General features: G+C 31.5%; 1 protein-coding gene across 2 annotated transcripts in view; it reads left to right on the forward strand.

The window, feature by feature from the left end:
- The window catches only part of LOC106462713 (cubilin-like), a 31,251-nt gene extending 21,945 nt beyond the window's left edge, over positions 1-9,306 (forward strand). For both annotated transcript variants that reach the window (XM_013922657.2, XM_013922658.2), the window contains exons 11-17: positions 291-404; positions 1,037-1,261; positions 1,831-2,184; positions 2,977-3,124; positions 4,262-4,416; positions 6,773-6,928; positions 8,285-9,306. In XM_013922657.2, the coding sequence (XP_013778111.1) occupies positions 291-404; positions 1,037-1,261; positions 1,831-2,184; positions 2,977-3,124; positions 4,262-4,416; positions 6,773-6,928; positions 8,285-8,427 (1,295 nt within the window). In that variant the 3' untranslated portion in view covers positions 8,428-9,306. The remainder of the gene's footprint in view (positions 1-290; positions 405-1,036; positions 1,262-1,830; positions 2,185-2,976; positions 3,125-4,261; positions 4,417-6,772; positions 6,929-8,284) is intronic.
- Positions 9,307-15,492: the final 6,186 nt, after the last annotated feature.

The raw sequence follows: 15,492 nt of genomic DNA on the forward strand, positions 1-15,492 counted from the left end.
CATATAAGCGTTATTTGGAAAATGTTTCATTATAGTTGAATATTCATATGTTTGGGTAAATTGAATTTTGTGTTGCACACAATGTGCACCATATTATCATTTCTTTCTTTCCTAAACTGTTATTTGAATACTTATTGACATGGACATTTCAAGGAAATTGTAACACAATTCTAATTCATGTGGATTAAACCTTCAAGGTATTTCACTTTATCTCTTTTGCACATTTGATGTATGTTTTTTCAACATTACACAATTGAACCGGTGTTTGTTTTTCTCTTTTTCTTTTAAAGGTTGTCATAGTGTAAGTACAGAAAAAAGTGACGTCTTCACTTTATCAGGCAACTGTAACCATACGTGTACATGGGTAATACCACATATTAATCCTGCTAGAGTCAATAGTACAGGTAAAGTATTTCTGTTAGCAGGTGAAAAGGTTTTGTATTTTGGTGCCATGAAATTTAATTAGTACTTTTAGAATTGTTTAAAATCATTTTATCATTGTTTCTCCAGAGTGACCAGCATGAATGTAGTTATTTTTATAAAAAAATTGTAGCATTAATTTACCAATGTTTTGAGTTTAAAACTGTTTGCTATAAAAGTTGGTTTTTCCTCACATTGAAAACTTTCTTGCTATAATAAGCATTTTATACAAATACAATTAAAAAATATCTTTTTTAGTACTGCAATACTCTCAAAACGACTTTGAACGTTAACCTTAAGCTTTTATTAAAGATTATCATGATAAAAATAGTAACATCTCATTTGATCTAATAAAATTTAAATTTTTCTATATGGATATTTTGAGTTTGGTATTTAAAATATATTCAAGCTAATTCCACTTTATTTATCATTCACCTTAAGGCAAGCTTGGAATGAATAAGTAGTTGAGATAAACTAGAGGTATTATTTGGTGTGAAGGTTAAGTTTGAAATGGATTTTCTTCATGTGGTGAAATATCTGTTGCATGATTATCATTATGAATTTAGTAGATATTTCAGTTGGTCTTCTAATTTATATTCTTCTTTTATTTCTTCAGATAATTTAGTTCTGAAAATGAATTCTCTCAATTTGCTTGATGGAGATCAAATTAAGTTGTCAAAACTGGATGAACAGATGACAAAAGTAGCAACAATCACAGCAAAAACAAATTTTGTTCCCATCCTGTATCTGCCTGCTAAAACTGGAGCCTATGTTGCTGTGTCACGAGGTAACTGCACAGGACATAATAAAGTCCTAGCAGCCAGCTATGATACCAGTCCTGGTAAGACACATTTATCTATGTACTTGTGAATAGTAATAGGAAGACTGAGAAATCCTTGTTTGATACATTTTTGATTTAAGATATCATTTTTTGAATATAGTAAAAAATTGTTCATAGCCAATTATATAAGGATAATATTCACTGTTCTTAATTGTAAGAATGCCAGAAGCTCAATGAAATCATAAGTACTACTCATAATCAAAGATACTCAGTTACCTAGATAAAGATTTATAGAAACATTTTGGTACTTATGCATTTCACATTCTCTGAATTGTTCAACTATTCATGAAAAAAGCAGTACAAAACTTGTTTTTTCATAATCTTAGTCCAAGGCTTAAATTGCTTTTGAAAAATTGATTAGCAACTTATGCTAATCAATCTTGAAATTATACTGACAGCAGAAAAGGTCTTTCTTGAAATTTTCCAATCTGTATTTCAGTTTTGTGGAATAGCACTAGATTTGTTTGGTCATATGCAACTATATTTATAGCTTACTTGGTAAGTCTTGTTAGTAATCTGAGTTAGGATTCTGACACAATTATCAGCTTTGAAATACTTTTATTTTTTAGCTTGTAAGAAACAAATGAACATGACTCTAGGAGAGTACAGCACAGTGTCCTCTCCAAACTTTCCTGACAGTTATCCACTTGGAGCAGAGTGTCTTTGGAACATTGGCATTCCTGGAAGTAAAAGTGGTCTTCTTCACATCACTTTTAACAGCCTGGACTTAACTCAGAATCACACACTTTCTATACAGGGAGTCTTGAATGGGACAGAAACAGAAACTGTTGTCCTTGGGGAAAAGAATTCATCTCTTCCAAATGATTTTCTTTTAAAACCACAGAAAGAAATAAACTTTTTATCTTATTCTGTTGGAAATCTGACTGTTGGAAGAGGATTTGAAATCATGGTAACAGCTCTTGGTAAGTAATGTTGGTGAAATGTAATAGAAATATCAATATTTTGTTTCAAAGTTTTGGGTTTTAATTTAAAATTATTTTTGTGTAGTTTTATAGTAAGTATTTTTATATTTTGCTTCAGTTACACATTTTCTTTTGTTTTCACTTGTGTTTTTTTAGAATTAGTAATGTAATTTTCTCCTATTGACACTGTGGTTACAGTACTAGTTCTAGGGAAAAGAAGTCTAGTTCTTATAAATAATAATAAAGTCAATTCAAATAAAATAATCATAGAAGATAATAAAATTGAGTAAATAACTAATGTATTTTATGTGTACCTTATTGTGCCTCATTCAAACTCCAACTCCATGTGTTATTTGAACTTAATATAATTTTTGGTACATTTGCTGTTAATTTCACATATATTCGTGTTTAGTTGGTTATTATATAAAAGTACGTAATCTAATTCTGCATTGTTTTAAATTAATGTTTTTGTTATACCATTTAAAAATGAAAAACTCAAATTAATTAAAATTCTTATAAATATTGGAAATACTTCATGCTCTAATCTTTTCCAAAGCCAGACATTTCAATAGTTTATCCATGAATATGTATTGTTTATGTCTAATGAAATGCTATTTTATTGTCCGTAACTTTCAATGTGATAGTTTTGCAGTATATAATTAACTTGTGTAATCCAGGTAATGCTAAACTGAATTTTTTCCTCTTTTAATGTTGATTGTTTTAAACCTAGCTTTTATATAGCAGCACTCTCACCTTTGTGTGATATTTGTGATTTATGTTTTTTGTCTTCAGACTGTGGTGGAGTACATACAAACGATTCTGGAAAACTTGAAATTAGACCAAATGTTACCTCGTGTGTTTGGATCATCCGAGTACCACCCACTAAAGGAGATGCTGTCAACATTATTACATTTTCTATTAAAAAACCAGAAGATAAAAGGTTAGTTGGTATTGAACTTTGATTGTTAACAGAATCTGTTTCTGCCTGGTTTTTTGGTTATGCATGTGTGTGTGTGTGCTAGAAACCAACAAACTTTATTTTTTTACATGTCCCACGTAGTTGCACTGATAAATCTTGCCAATGTAAAAAGTATCAAACAAATTATGCTGGTTCTTTTCTTGTTTTTTTTTGTAATCACACCAATTTCTATTTTGAACAAAGGTTGTGTTGCATATTCTAGAGCTTAAAACAACACTTTTATATCATAGTGGAACCTTCAAAATTGAAAGCAAGTAAGAACACAAAATGGATCTGTATGGTTTGTAACTTGTCTACATTGTTCAGTATTGTATTTACAAAAATAAGAAATGCTAGAACTTGAGCACCTTTGAAAGATAGGCCTTTATTCATTGTGGGCAAACTGGGAATGATTAAAAGTGAAGTATGAGAAAATGTTTGGTGGAGCGACATCAAGGTCAACTACGGTGACAGCCTAGAAGTGTTTTGATTAGATTTTCAAGGAATGTTGTGGGTGTGACTAATTTCCATAGTGCGATACAAGAAGAACCAATTAGATATAAAGAGGTTAGAAAGGTTTTTGTCTAAAAATATGAGTGTTGATAAAAATAAAGATATGATATGAACACATCATATCTCAACTGTAGGTGAAAGATTAGTTTATACAAGATTTACAAAATGGTAATAATATATTTGTATTAATTTCTCTGTGTTTATGTAAGATTCATAAGGTGGTGGTAATAAGTTTGTGTTGTTTTCTGTGTTTATGTAAGATTCATAAGGTGGTGAAAATAAGTTTGTGTTGTTTTCTGTGTTTATGTAAGATTCATAAGGTGGTGAAAATAAGTTTGTGTTGTTTTCTGTGTTTATGTAAGATTCATAAGGTGGTGGTAATAAGTTTGTATTGTCTTTTGTGTTTATGTAAGATTCATAAGGTGGTGGTAATAAGTTTGTATTGTTTTCTGTGTTTATGTAAGATTCATAAGGTGGTGGTAATAAGTTTGTGTTGTTTCTGTGTTTATGTAAGATTCATAAGGTGGTGGTAATAAGTTTGTATTGTTTTTTGTGTTTATGTAAGATTCATGGTTTTAAATTTTACTAATGAACATTTATTTTCAGTATACTGAAGATATATGATGGAGGTTCAGTACGAGATACACAGATTACAAACCTTACAGCCTCAAGTATATGGAGCAGAACCAATGAGCTTTTGATTATTTACCAGCCAGCCAAGAATACATCAGCAAATGTTACTGTTCATTATGCAATAAAATGTAAGCTATATTTATTTTGTAAGAAGTGATATAATTGTAGCTTTAAGACCTAGGTTTTTTAAGGTAGAAATACTGACTGATCATTACAGAAATGTTTATTGAACTTATCTCACATCAGAAGAATAGGGATCTGAATAATAAAGTAAAATAATTACCCTATACATGCAGGGTAATTATAAAAAAAAACCTCTTATACAAAATGAATATATCTTAAATACTACTTGTCCTAGGTGAACTAAATTTAACCAGAGGAACATTGAGATTCACATTTCATTCTTTGAATTTTGGACACGGTGCTGGGTATTTTAAAAGCTGTCTTGTAAGGTACTTTATATGTTTTCTATCATTCTTAATCAATTAATCATACTTATCCTGAAATGAAGCTACTGCAAGCATCATCTCTTCTTGACAGTGATCTTTACAGCTTTTTTCAGATCCATATTTTATGGGCTATTCTGATAACACCAGCCATAAATATTTTGAATGCGGTTTCATTCTCCAGCTGATATAGATATGTGATTGTTGAACAAGCAGTATGATTGGAAGCATCTTCCTGGTGAACATATGAACTATGGTCCTAATTTCCGTACAGAGCTTATATTTTTGTATGGTACAGATAATTCAGAATAATGGTCTTATAATAAGAGCTTGATTTTTTATAACCACTCTTCTGATCCCTAATTTGCCACTAGAGCAGTATCCAACATGATCTTGAATCCTTTGAAAAGGTTTTGTGATATGCTATATACTTCTTTTGGAAATTTTTTTGCCCATTGACTAGTAGAAAATGATATGAGACTTGTTCAAATGTTACCATATACTGCCATTTTCCCCTAGCTAAGTGCCGTTCATACAGTCGATTTTCTTTTGCTCCATATGTCATGGAAACAGTTTGTTACTTGTGCTATTTTTACAGATGGAAATCCTTCTTGATTATGTTCTCTACTGTTCCCTGCGGCATGTGGATAGCTTTTGCCACTGACTTTTGCATTCGTGGATTCTTGCCTCATCTTGGAAATTCTAAATCCCCAACTTAACACATCTGTATGGTCTGAGTGTATGAATATTTTGTCAGAAAAGCGGTTACATACATTTTTCGAAATGATCAATTTGTGATGGTATCATACTATGTATGAAAAGCCGTCCAATGTCAGAATTTAATTTGATACATGTCTTAACTTTATATTATCTGTGTTTGTCATGTGACTTGCTGATCTACATATTCAAAATATAATTTAACATGATCAACCCTCTGTAAAGGGAATATTTTATATATATAACAGTTTTTTTTTTGTATTACTGTTACATTTAACACCCAGCATAAGGTAATGTCATTATGTTTGTATCATAACTAACAGTTAATACCCAATATTGGGTGATGTCATTGTGCTAGAATCATACCTCACAGTTAACACACAACATTCAATAATGTTGTGTTGGAGTTATAACTAACAGTTAACACGTAACTGTGGGTGTTGTTGTTGCACTAAAATTGTAACTGACAGATAACAGCTGATATCGAATGATGCCATTAATATACTGTAGGTACTGTTGTAGATTTAAAGTTTGTTAAACAACATAATATTAGTAAAACTGTTCATAAGGAAAACTTTCCACAGTCATTCTTAAAAAAAGTCTTGTGGCCAAATGAGTACCCACTAGATGTGTAGGCTCACATATGACAATACCAACAGTACAGCCCAAAACTAATGTTTATAAGATACAAAATAATAAATAAGGAAGTAAATTAATACCTTAATTGTATAATAAATAGCTAGAGTATTGGTTAGGTAATTAAAATATAATTTTACTACAAAGAAGACAATGTTAAACATATGATGTTTGTCTAAAATAACTACTACTGCTTTAACTTCTGGCACTTAGCAAAACACATGAAACAGGAAATAGAAAGTTATAAAAAAGTTAAATCTTGTGTAAAAGTCAAAAGTAAACACAATAAGCCTTGAGAAACTTCAGTAATAATAAGACTTTAGGAAGCAACAAGAAATGTAAATATAGCAAATAAAATAATTATACTTTAACTGACAATGTAGTTATACCATATATATATATATATATAGAACTATTATATATCCTACTATTAAACTAAAGCAAAAGTACCCATCCACAGTGATGGGAAAAGTTTAAGTTAATCTATCAATTTAAATTATTTCATGACTTTAAAAAAAGTTAATTGTGTTGCATTCTTGGTTTCACTCAGAACCAAAGATATGAGCTACTTATACCACTCACCATAATTGTTGAGCATTTCAGCCATGGGAAGAGCCTCTCAACAATAAGAATTGGTAAAATGTTCCTCAGATCTCACACTGATTGAATGGTTTAATTTTCACAGCCTGTGGTCCAAGCATGCAGTGTGAAAACAAAATTTGTTTACACCCTGACTGGATTTGTGATGGTGTAAATGATTGTGGGGACTTCTCAGATGAAAAGAACTGCACTGCAATCCAGCCCACTCCTTCCCCCACTGAGCCCTCAAAATCTAGTGGAAGTAAGCTGAATATTTCTTTTTTTAAGAGAGTAAAGTAATTTGTAAACAAATATAGTGATTATTTAGTGGTAGACTTTGTTTTTCCATGTATATTAGTTTTACCACTACTTGGGGTAGGAAGTTATGTTATTAATAATACCTTTCCTATACTGTAGATTGAACAACACAAAATGTCATTTTGTATTTAGCATTATAACTGATTCAAAAGGGTTAACAAAGTATCAGTTTTGAGTTCCCTTCATACAACTTGTGTTTTTTAGTGTCACTTATTACTGTCATAATCCAAAACATTCATCTTACTAGTATTAAAAAGATATGTACAGGTGGGAAAAAAAGGAATTTTATAAATGCCATTTCATTTCAGAAGTATTTTAGAGAGAGAGAGAAGAATTCATACTTGTTTGATTTTTTAATAAGATGTAAGAAATGTAGCAGTGAGTAGATACTTATTCTTGAAGTAAACATCAATAATGGAGATCATATGAATTATTAAAATAGATCCATCAGGGTTGTAGCTAGAATGATTTGAGTGGTGGGTGGTAAAAACCAGTCTAGCCCATAGATACATGCCTGTGGCTGCCACCATCGAACCCCTCCCCGTGGCCAGGAAAAACGAAATCGTTATTTTAATGACTTTTAAAATTTGTGAATTCCCTAGGAAAGTCCAGTAAAACACTCCACACAAGCAGTCACTAGGTAAACATGTGTCATAAGATGAACGAGTCTAAAAAATTAAAGGTGGAGACAAATTTTACTCTAGGCTGTTTAGTTTTTCTGATTGATCTATCTTTAACAGCAGGTAATTGATACAGACTAGTCACCATAAGTTTAAAAAAGTTTTTATGCAAAAAACACACTGATATGCTTTTATATTTTAGATATCCATAAAATTTTGAAACTATTTTTATGCACCACATAAACTTTTATTGGAAAGAAAATGTGCTTTGTATGTTATCCACTATGGATGATATTGTCTGATGTGCCATGCTAAGTACAAGTGAATTAGCATGGTGTGGGCTGTTTGTTCAGTTTTGTGTGCAGGTTTTGTTTCCTATTGACTGTTCTTGAAAAGTATTTTAGTGCAAAGGTTATTTGCTTTGTGACTTTTCAGGAAAAGTTTGTTCTTAACAAGCTAATTGCAAAGAAAACTGTACTGCTACATTGCCAAAGAAATTTTTTGTGCTTTGGTGAACTCTGTTTTTTATTTTGTTTTTGTTTTTTTCAGTGATAGTTAGTTTCGGATGGCATTGCACGGGAGTCCTGGGCAGCCCTGCCCACCGTAGCTACAACCCTGAAATCCATATAATGTTCTAAGGAGGTGTTTCTTGTTTTAAATTTTTTTTTTTTCTCTTATAGTTTCTCCTGTTGCTATGGGACTTGCCATACCACTAGCATTTATCTGTGGCATTTTGGTGGCCTACCTTGTACCTTACGCAATGAAAAAATACCGTGAATCGGCCACCTACACACCTTTCCGTAATATTGAAGAAAATGCTTAATTCCTGTCTTTAATCTTGTGTTTAGCTTGAGTTTGGTGTCAGGAAACAAACATTACATATTAATGGTGTGAGTCATTTAGAGTATCTGTGATTTTGGAAAAAAAAAGTAATTTAGTTACTACTTTCTAGACTTTTGTGTTGTTTTTTAAGTTTATTTGTAAGGTGGGTTTAAAAATAAAGTGCAATTTTGCACATTGATAATTGTATTATCTCACTAAGTTGATTTTTGTTTTAAGTACTGTGATCACACTGTCCTTGGTAATATCCCATGTATGTTTATTCCTTTACAAAGTTGTACACTAGAAATGGATTTTCATGTATTTTTTTTCTTTACATTGCATTACTAATCTTAAAAGAAAAATTGCAGTGAAGTTTTTTGTGAATTAGTGTTATGAATTAACGTTTTTTAATGGATTTTGCTTTAAAAAGAAGTTTTTAAGCATCTTGTAGATTTATTATTTTCTGCTCTCCCAGGTTAATGTACTAATTATTCGGAATTAATATAATGATGAGTAAGTTCAAGAAAGTTAGTTTTTGTAATTACACGAGTGTTGGAGAAATATTACAAGGAAGAAGAGTGCTATTGTTTCTAAAACCTAACCTTGTAACAGAAGAGGTCCATTAAATTGTGGTGTGTGTAATAACCTCTGTGTGACTTTGTGAATGGTAAACCAAGACTACCCTAAGAAGTGCTTTGGTTGATAGTTAGTAAAAATACCAAGAATTTGTTCTGTCAAGTGGTTGAATGTTGAATGGTAGATTATTTAACATTTTATTTTCATGGGGCTCGATTGTGAATCTGTGGTATTTTTAAGAAAAGCTTTGTATCATAAAATTTATGTACTGGATCACTGGTAAATAAAACTTGGTTAAAGTATGTGTAATTTAATTTTCTTTTTTTACTGTAACACAAAGATTAAAAATGTATTATGTAAGTCCATAATACCAGGAGACACTCTTTATTAGTAGAGTAATAGTGGAGGTATTACAAGATTGTTGGTGATATCAAAAGCAACCAGATAGTAATTACCTCTATATAAGCCAAAAAATTGTTGAGAAATTTGGTCTGAGAAGTACTGAAATACATAATGGTGTATTCACTTCGAAATAACTCATAGTTCATGATTTTAAGCAAGTACAAATATTGATAATTTATTTTTATCAATCTACAGGTGTTAGATAATAATAATGAAGACAACTAATTTGATGACTTTCACCAATTTCTAGTCTGAAAAAAATAGATTTTGTAAGAATTTTTTCATTAGACAAGTTTTTAAAACTCTACTCTTCACCAGTAACCTTGAAATGGATAAATAAAGCTCTTAACAACTTGATTAATAATAAATCGTCCATTACTATTGCATGTTGTATCCTAACACTGAATAGTTTGACGCGTATCTCAACACTGAATAGTGTTTAACGTGTCCCAATAATGAATAGTTTTATGCTGTTTCAACACTTTCATAACCCAACATTGAATAGTTTGAACGTAACAAAAGTTTTGACATGTTATTTTCTTTGCCCAACATACTATTAGTTTCGCACCTTTAACAAGAAACGTAATAGAGGGCATGATAGTTATATTAAGAATGAATTCTCCAGTCACTGATATAAACGATGGGTTTAACAAAACAATTTAGATAAAGGACTTGATATCTTTAAGTTGCTAATTACTCCTCCCTGTATATCCAAATTTATCATAGTATAAGATACGATGCAAGCCAGTACAGTACGCCTATCTAAACGATTGATTGTTTATTGACAACAGTTTGCTCCAGATCCGTTTCATGTTTTGTTGTACAAGATGGTTTTGAATCAGTTTGATTAAGTGATGGTGACTACTTTTGCTGTCTCTTTAAAAACATATTATGTTGATGTAAGTTAAAAACTGATGATTTCGGAAATATTTTTGTGGGATTTCTGATATAGATGTGTATATTTTTTTAAAGTAACTATGCCTGCCCCAGTTGTGGACTAATTTTCCTGCCAATAGAAGTGCCAGAATGTAAAGAGAAAAGGTGGATATTGTGAATGTTTGTACAACTGTTGTAAATTACAAAGTATGCTTGATGTTTGTAAATTTTATCATTCGATCTTAAAAACCGTAGAATGTTAACTGTTGAACGATTTTTACAACAGTGTTAAGCAATTGATGTATTTCTTAACCATACCTAGCATAAACAAGAAAGTTACTTGTGGTAAAATTCTAAAAAATCCTGTATTTGTTGTACGTTGCTCTTTTGTATAATGAAGTAAGTATTAAGCTTTGCTTGCTAGTACTATCAATAGATAATTTTACGTGATTTTGTTTAATTTCAAGACACTTAAGCTGCACTTTTTTTTCAGCTTTTGGAATGTTTGTTCATATTTATCTATATATTACAGTGTTAATAATCATTAGGACTCCAGAATGGTTGTGTTTGAAACTCTTCTTATTCTCTAAATTATTGGAAGTAACCATAGAAACTGCAAGGAAAAAAAAAGGTATAAAACGCAAATATTAAAGGAATGCCACCCGTTTATTGTGCGGAAATAAAGCGCGCAGTGAGTCGCTATGATTGGTTATTATTCAACTAATCAGAAAGTATAACGTCAGTATAAAACCTTTAAAAGTGCAGGATGTAATACTGAGTCCAGTAGTAGTACTTATTTGAATTCAGCCGAATAATACCGTATAAAAATCATCTTTAATGTAGACAGAAAAAGAACAAGTCTTCTCACCACTCAACAATATTTTGTATCTCAACTAACAGAATAAACCAAACTAAAGTTTCAAACAAATTCTTATGCATAATCAAACAAAATCATCCTAGGAAAGTGTTCAGAAAACCCAAACTACAGTTGGTAATCTTAACTCAAAGAACTTAACATAAGCTAATGAAAATGGCTTTTCTTGGCCAGAATTTTATTCCAATTCCAAAAGCAGCCCTAACCATCAACATAATTGCAACCTCAAATTTCCTTCTGCTGGAACTTTTTTAATTCGATACTGTTCCGGTCAATTAATATTGTTACATTTCTATAACGAATTTCCAGCTTTTATTACGAAATCAGGTCGAACAAAGGTAGATCCATTGTTCGACAAGTTGTTGCTAAGCTTTGCAGTAATGAAACCATTTGACAGGTGGTCTGGTTTCTTTAAATATCTTAAGACGGAGTAGATGGAATATTTTTGTACAAATTTTGCCAATTAAATCCAATTAGTTACTGTTTGGTGAAGTTTGTTTGCCAAAATTGAGGGCTTATTCTTCTTAATATTATATATAGTAGTAGTATTTTTGTTTGTAAACCACCATTTACACTATCTGGCTTTCCAAATAGACACAACACGCTTCGATGTTTGGATATATAAAATTTATATTACTACAGCAGTTTTAGATATATAAGCTTACCATCCACTAGAAATTATCAAAGATTCTTCTACAGTAGTTGTCTGCGACTTGCTAGCGATAAATTAAAAAATAAACAGCCCGCATTCCACTTGTTTTCAAAATAATATATACAAGTATTCGAACTTGTTAAACGTGTGTACAACAAATTATTTAGACTATAGAGATCATATACATATCATAAACACTATATATAATTCTCTTCTTCTTCTCAAAAGTCCACTTAGGCCTATTCAATTGCTTTAGAATTTCAGTTGACAAGCCGAACTACCTTTCTCTATTTCTATCCACTAGTATTCCGTGTATAATTCATTTACAATTATAGCGTGAGTTACCACGGTCGTATACTGCTCCTCCAGTAATCGTCTGGTCCTCGTACTTCAGATATCGTCTTTTCCTTTTGTCAAAGTGCATTCAGTCTGGTTCAGTTACTTTAGAACTCGCTTTAACAGAATAAACTATACTTTGCATCTCTTTTTAAAACTGTTAGTTTTCCTCTAACATATTAATCGTTAGGGCTATGTTATCGGTTGGCCTTTCACTTCTGTGGCTGTTAACTTTACGTTTAACTTTCCTTGGCTGAACGTCTACTTCCCATGACTTTACTTTCTCGTCTGCTACTTTTCCCGCTCATCTCGCACTATTTATACGTTTATCACTTAATCGTCTGCTCGCTCTATCCTCTGTATCAATAAATTTCACGCGATGTTCTATAATCTCAACGATAATGAGTTATAGACACAACATAAGACGCTTACCAATTTACGTAACTAAACTTGTCATAACATATACTTTAAAATAATTGCTTCTAGATCTCTTGTTATGAACAAACTAAACAATCGTAAAAATATTCATTACAAAATAAATGAATCAATAATATCTACACTAAATAGTCTTACATATCATGACGTTCATCCGCTTGATCAGGTTAACTATGGTATTCATTCTTGGGGTAAATGTCTTCTTGGTTAATTATTATTGGAAGGTTTCTTATTGCTAAAAGTTTATTTTCCCGTGATCCTTGAGGAGCACTATTCATTCCCCAAAGGCCATAGTTTCTGGCCATATGCTCCTTTAAGCTGCAATTGGAATAATATAGTTGATGTTTCTATACTATTATACATCATCTGGATAAGGTAATTGAGTAAACCTCTTCACAAATTTGGCTAAGGTATCATTCTTTTTACTTTTCCCCTAAACACTGTTTTAGAAACTTCCATTTGAGGTAACTATAGATCTTTTTGAAAAGGCAGTCAAATAGCTATGGGTCTCAGCTGGAAGATTGCTTAATGTTTTCAAAGCTGGTCTATTTAAATGAGAAGTAAGATGAATAGCATATCTTTACTTTTCCATCTACATACTTTCGAAATGATTTCAAACTGTGTCTACTATGCCTTATAGTCTGTTGGTTTTTGATTGGGCAAAGCTGTTGATCTTGGCGTGCCACATGTAGTTTGATTATTTAGTGGTGTAGGTAGAGTAATCAAAGAAAGTCCTGCAGTATTACAAAGTTAATGATGTTTGAAGATTAAATTCTCGAGCATAGGAGAAATAGATAGCGAGAGGGTAGGTATGGCTCGTTTGATCCTTGCATTTACTCATTTAGTTTTTATATATTTCATCCTAGATTTAATGGCCTTCATACATATTCCATAGCTTATTTGATCTTAGTGCTGTAATACTTTTGTACATTTCCTATGCCATTCTTGATCTTCTCTGGAACAAATTGACTTTTGTTCGGAATTCTTCTGTAGATCGCGTTTCTTTTTCTTATAACATCTCTTTTAAATTCTTATCTCTTCGTTTTTGGTCCTCTTTCGACTTTTTCCCCCATCTTCATTAAATTTTCGATCTCTCTCCAGATAGCGACAACAAAGACAGTTTATTTCTTGAACTTCATGTTCTACAATGCTTAACATTGTCCACCCAATAGGTCGAAATGAATAATTCCAATTATTTGGTGATTTGCTAATAGGTATAGCAGTTCTTGTATATTGTTTCTTTATCAAAACAAACTGAAGTAACTAACTCGTTATCAGTAACAGAAAACCTGACTAAACCGTGCATTGATTACTCATAAAGTGACTAACAGGTCCAATCACTCAGTAACTCCTCCTACCAGAGTCACTAGCTCAATATAGGCTAACTTGCTTTTTATCAAGACACATGGTAATATGTCGTGCGGCCAAAACAACCTGCGATTTTCCACTTTCTATACCTTGGAATGTGGTAATACAAACCACCACATATTTTAGGTGTATGTGCTCTACCAAATCCTTACTTAGCATACCAAATTTCAAAGCAATACATTATGAAATGCACGAGATATAAAAACTCCAATTTTGATTGAAATTCTTCTAAATTTTCTTCGTACCTAAAGTACGAAACTTTATGTCATAAAAAAAACAAATGTAAATGTTATGGATTTTTTTTCAAATTTGTTACACTGATACATCTTTATAACTGTCAAATTTGGTTTAAACATAAGCCACACGTGCAAAGTTCTTTCTCAAAAATCGCTCAATTTTGACCCAAAGTTTTGCGTTTGCCTACGCGCAAAGTCACGTGGTCTATCAGTCTTAAAATCTTTACTACAGCTTCATCTAAGAGTTAAAGTGAACCATTTTTAGTTTTCTGTCATTTGGATTAAAGACAGCAAAACTACAGGGTGAAAGCTGATGCAGATACATAAGTATTGTTTAGGCCAAGTAAACTAGATTAGCAGTTTCTTGTTCAAGTTTTTAACACAATCATACGTGTGGACGGTTATTATTCATTATTCACTGCCAACTTTTAAGCACAAATATGCTAAATTTTATGAAATTCTGCTAATTAAAGGGCGTTTAGTGTCACATGATATTATCTTAAGCAATTAGCGTAAATGATGATGTTTGGTACGGCTGTTACGAGTGCATGCGGGTGATGACAAGAAACTGTTAATCTAGATTCCATGGCGTTACTATAAAGGAAGTTATTAGCACTGTTTTAGAGAAGAAAAACTAGCACCACATATTTTAAAGAATTTGGTTGGTTCTGTAGAGTATAAGCCAATTTCAAATAATAAGGTTGCGATCCTAAAGTTAATGTTGGTTACTAATGAGTGCCACGTTCTCACTTGGTGTAGTGTGCTGGTGTGTATTGATAAAAAGTCATGATATCTAATCAAAAACACCTTAAATCAAAATTAGGGGTCAAACTGGTAAGTACACTTATAGCATTGATAAGAATTTTACAGTAAATATTCATTCATTATTTAGCTAGGCCGCAAATTTTGTTTTACCCACCATCATGCCCCAAGTTGAACAAAAAACGCAGTCTGGTTAACTAATGAATATATATTTGCTGTAAAAAATTATCAATGCTATAAGTGTAGTTATCAATTTAGCCCCCAATTTTGATTCCATTCCTTTAAGTCACACGCTCAATCCTTTCTCTTTTGGCCGCATATTTGTTCCATACCTAAGGTGTTTTTGATTAGATTTATTTAGTATTCAATTTTTTCTAAACTTCAAAGTAGGTTCCCGTAAATAAGATCACGCCCATCACATTACGTTAAACTTCAGTTAATAGTATTATACAAATTTCTAGAAATATTTAAATTAAAAACATTGCCTGCAACAATACTAAACTCCTGTTTAAAATGTTTATATATATATATATATATATAGTTCTTGTA

Source organism: Limulus polyphemus, unplaced genomic scaffold (genome assembly GCF_000517525.1).
Source record: "Limulus polyphemus unplaced genomic scaffold, Limulus_polyphemus-2.1.2 Scaffold1230, whole genome shotgun sequence".
Classification (NCBI taxonomy): domain Eukaryota; kingdom Metazoa; phylum Arthropoda; class Merostomata; order Xiphosura; family Limulidae; genus Limulus; species Limulus polyphemus.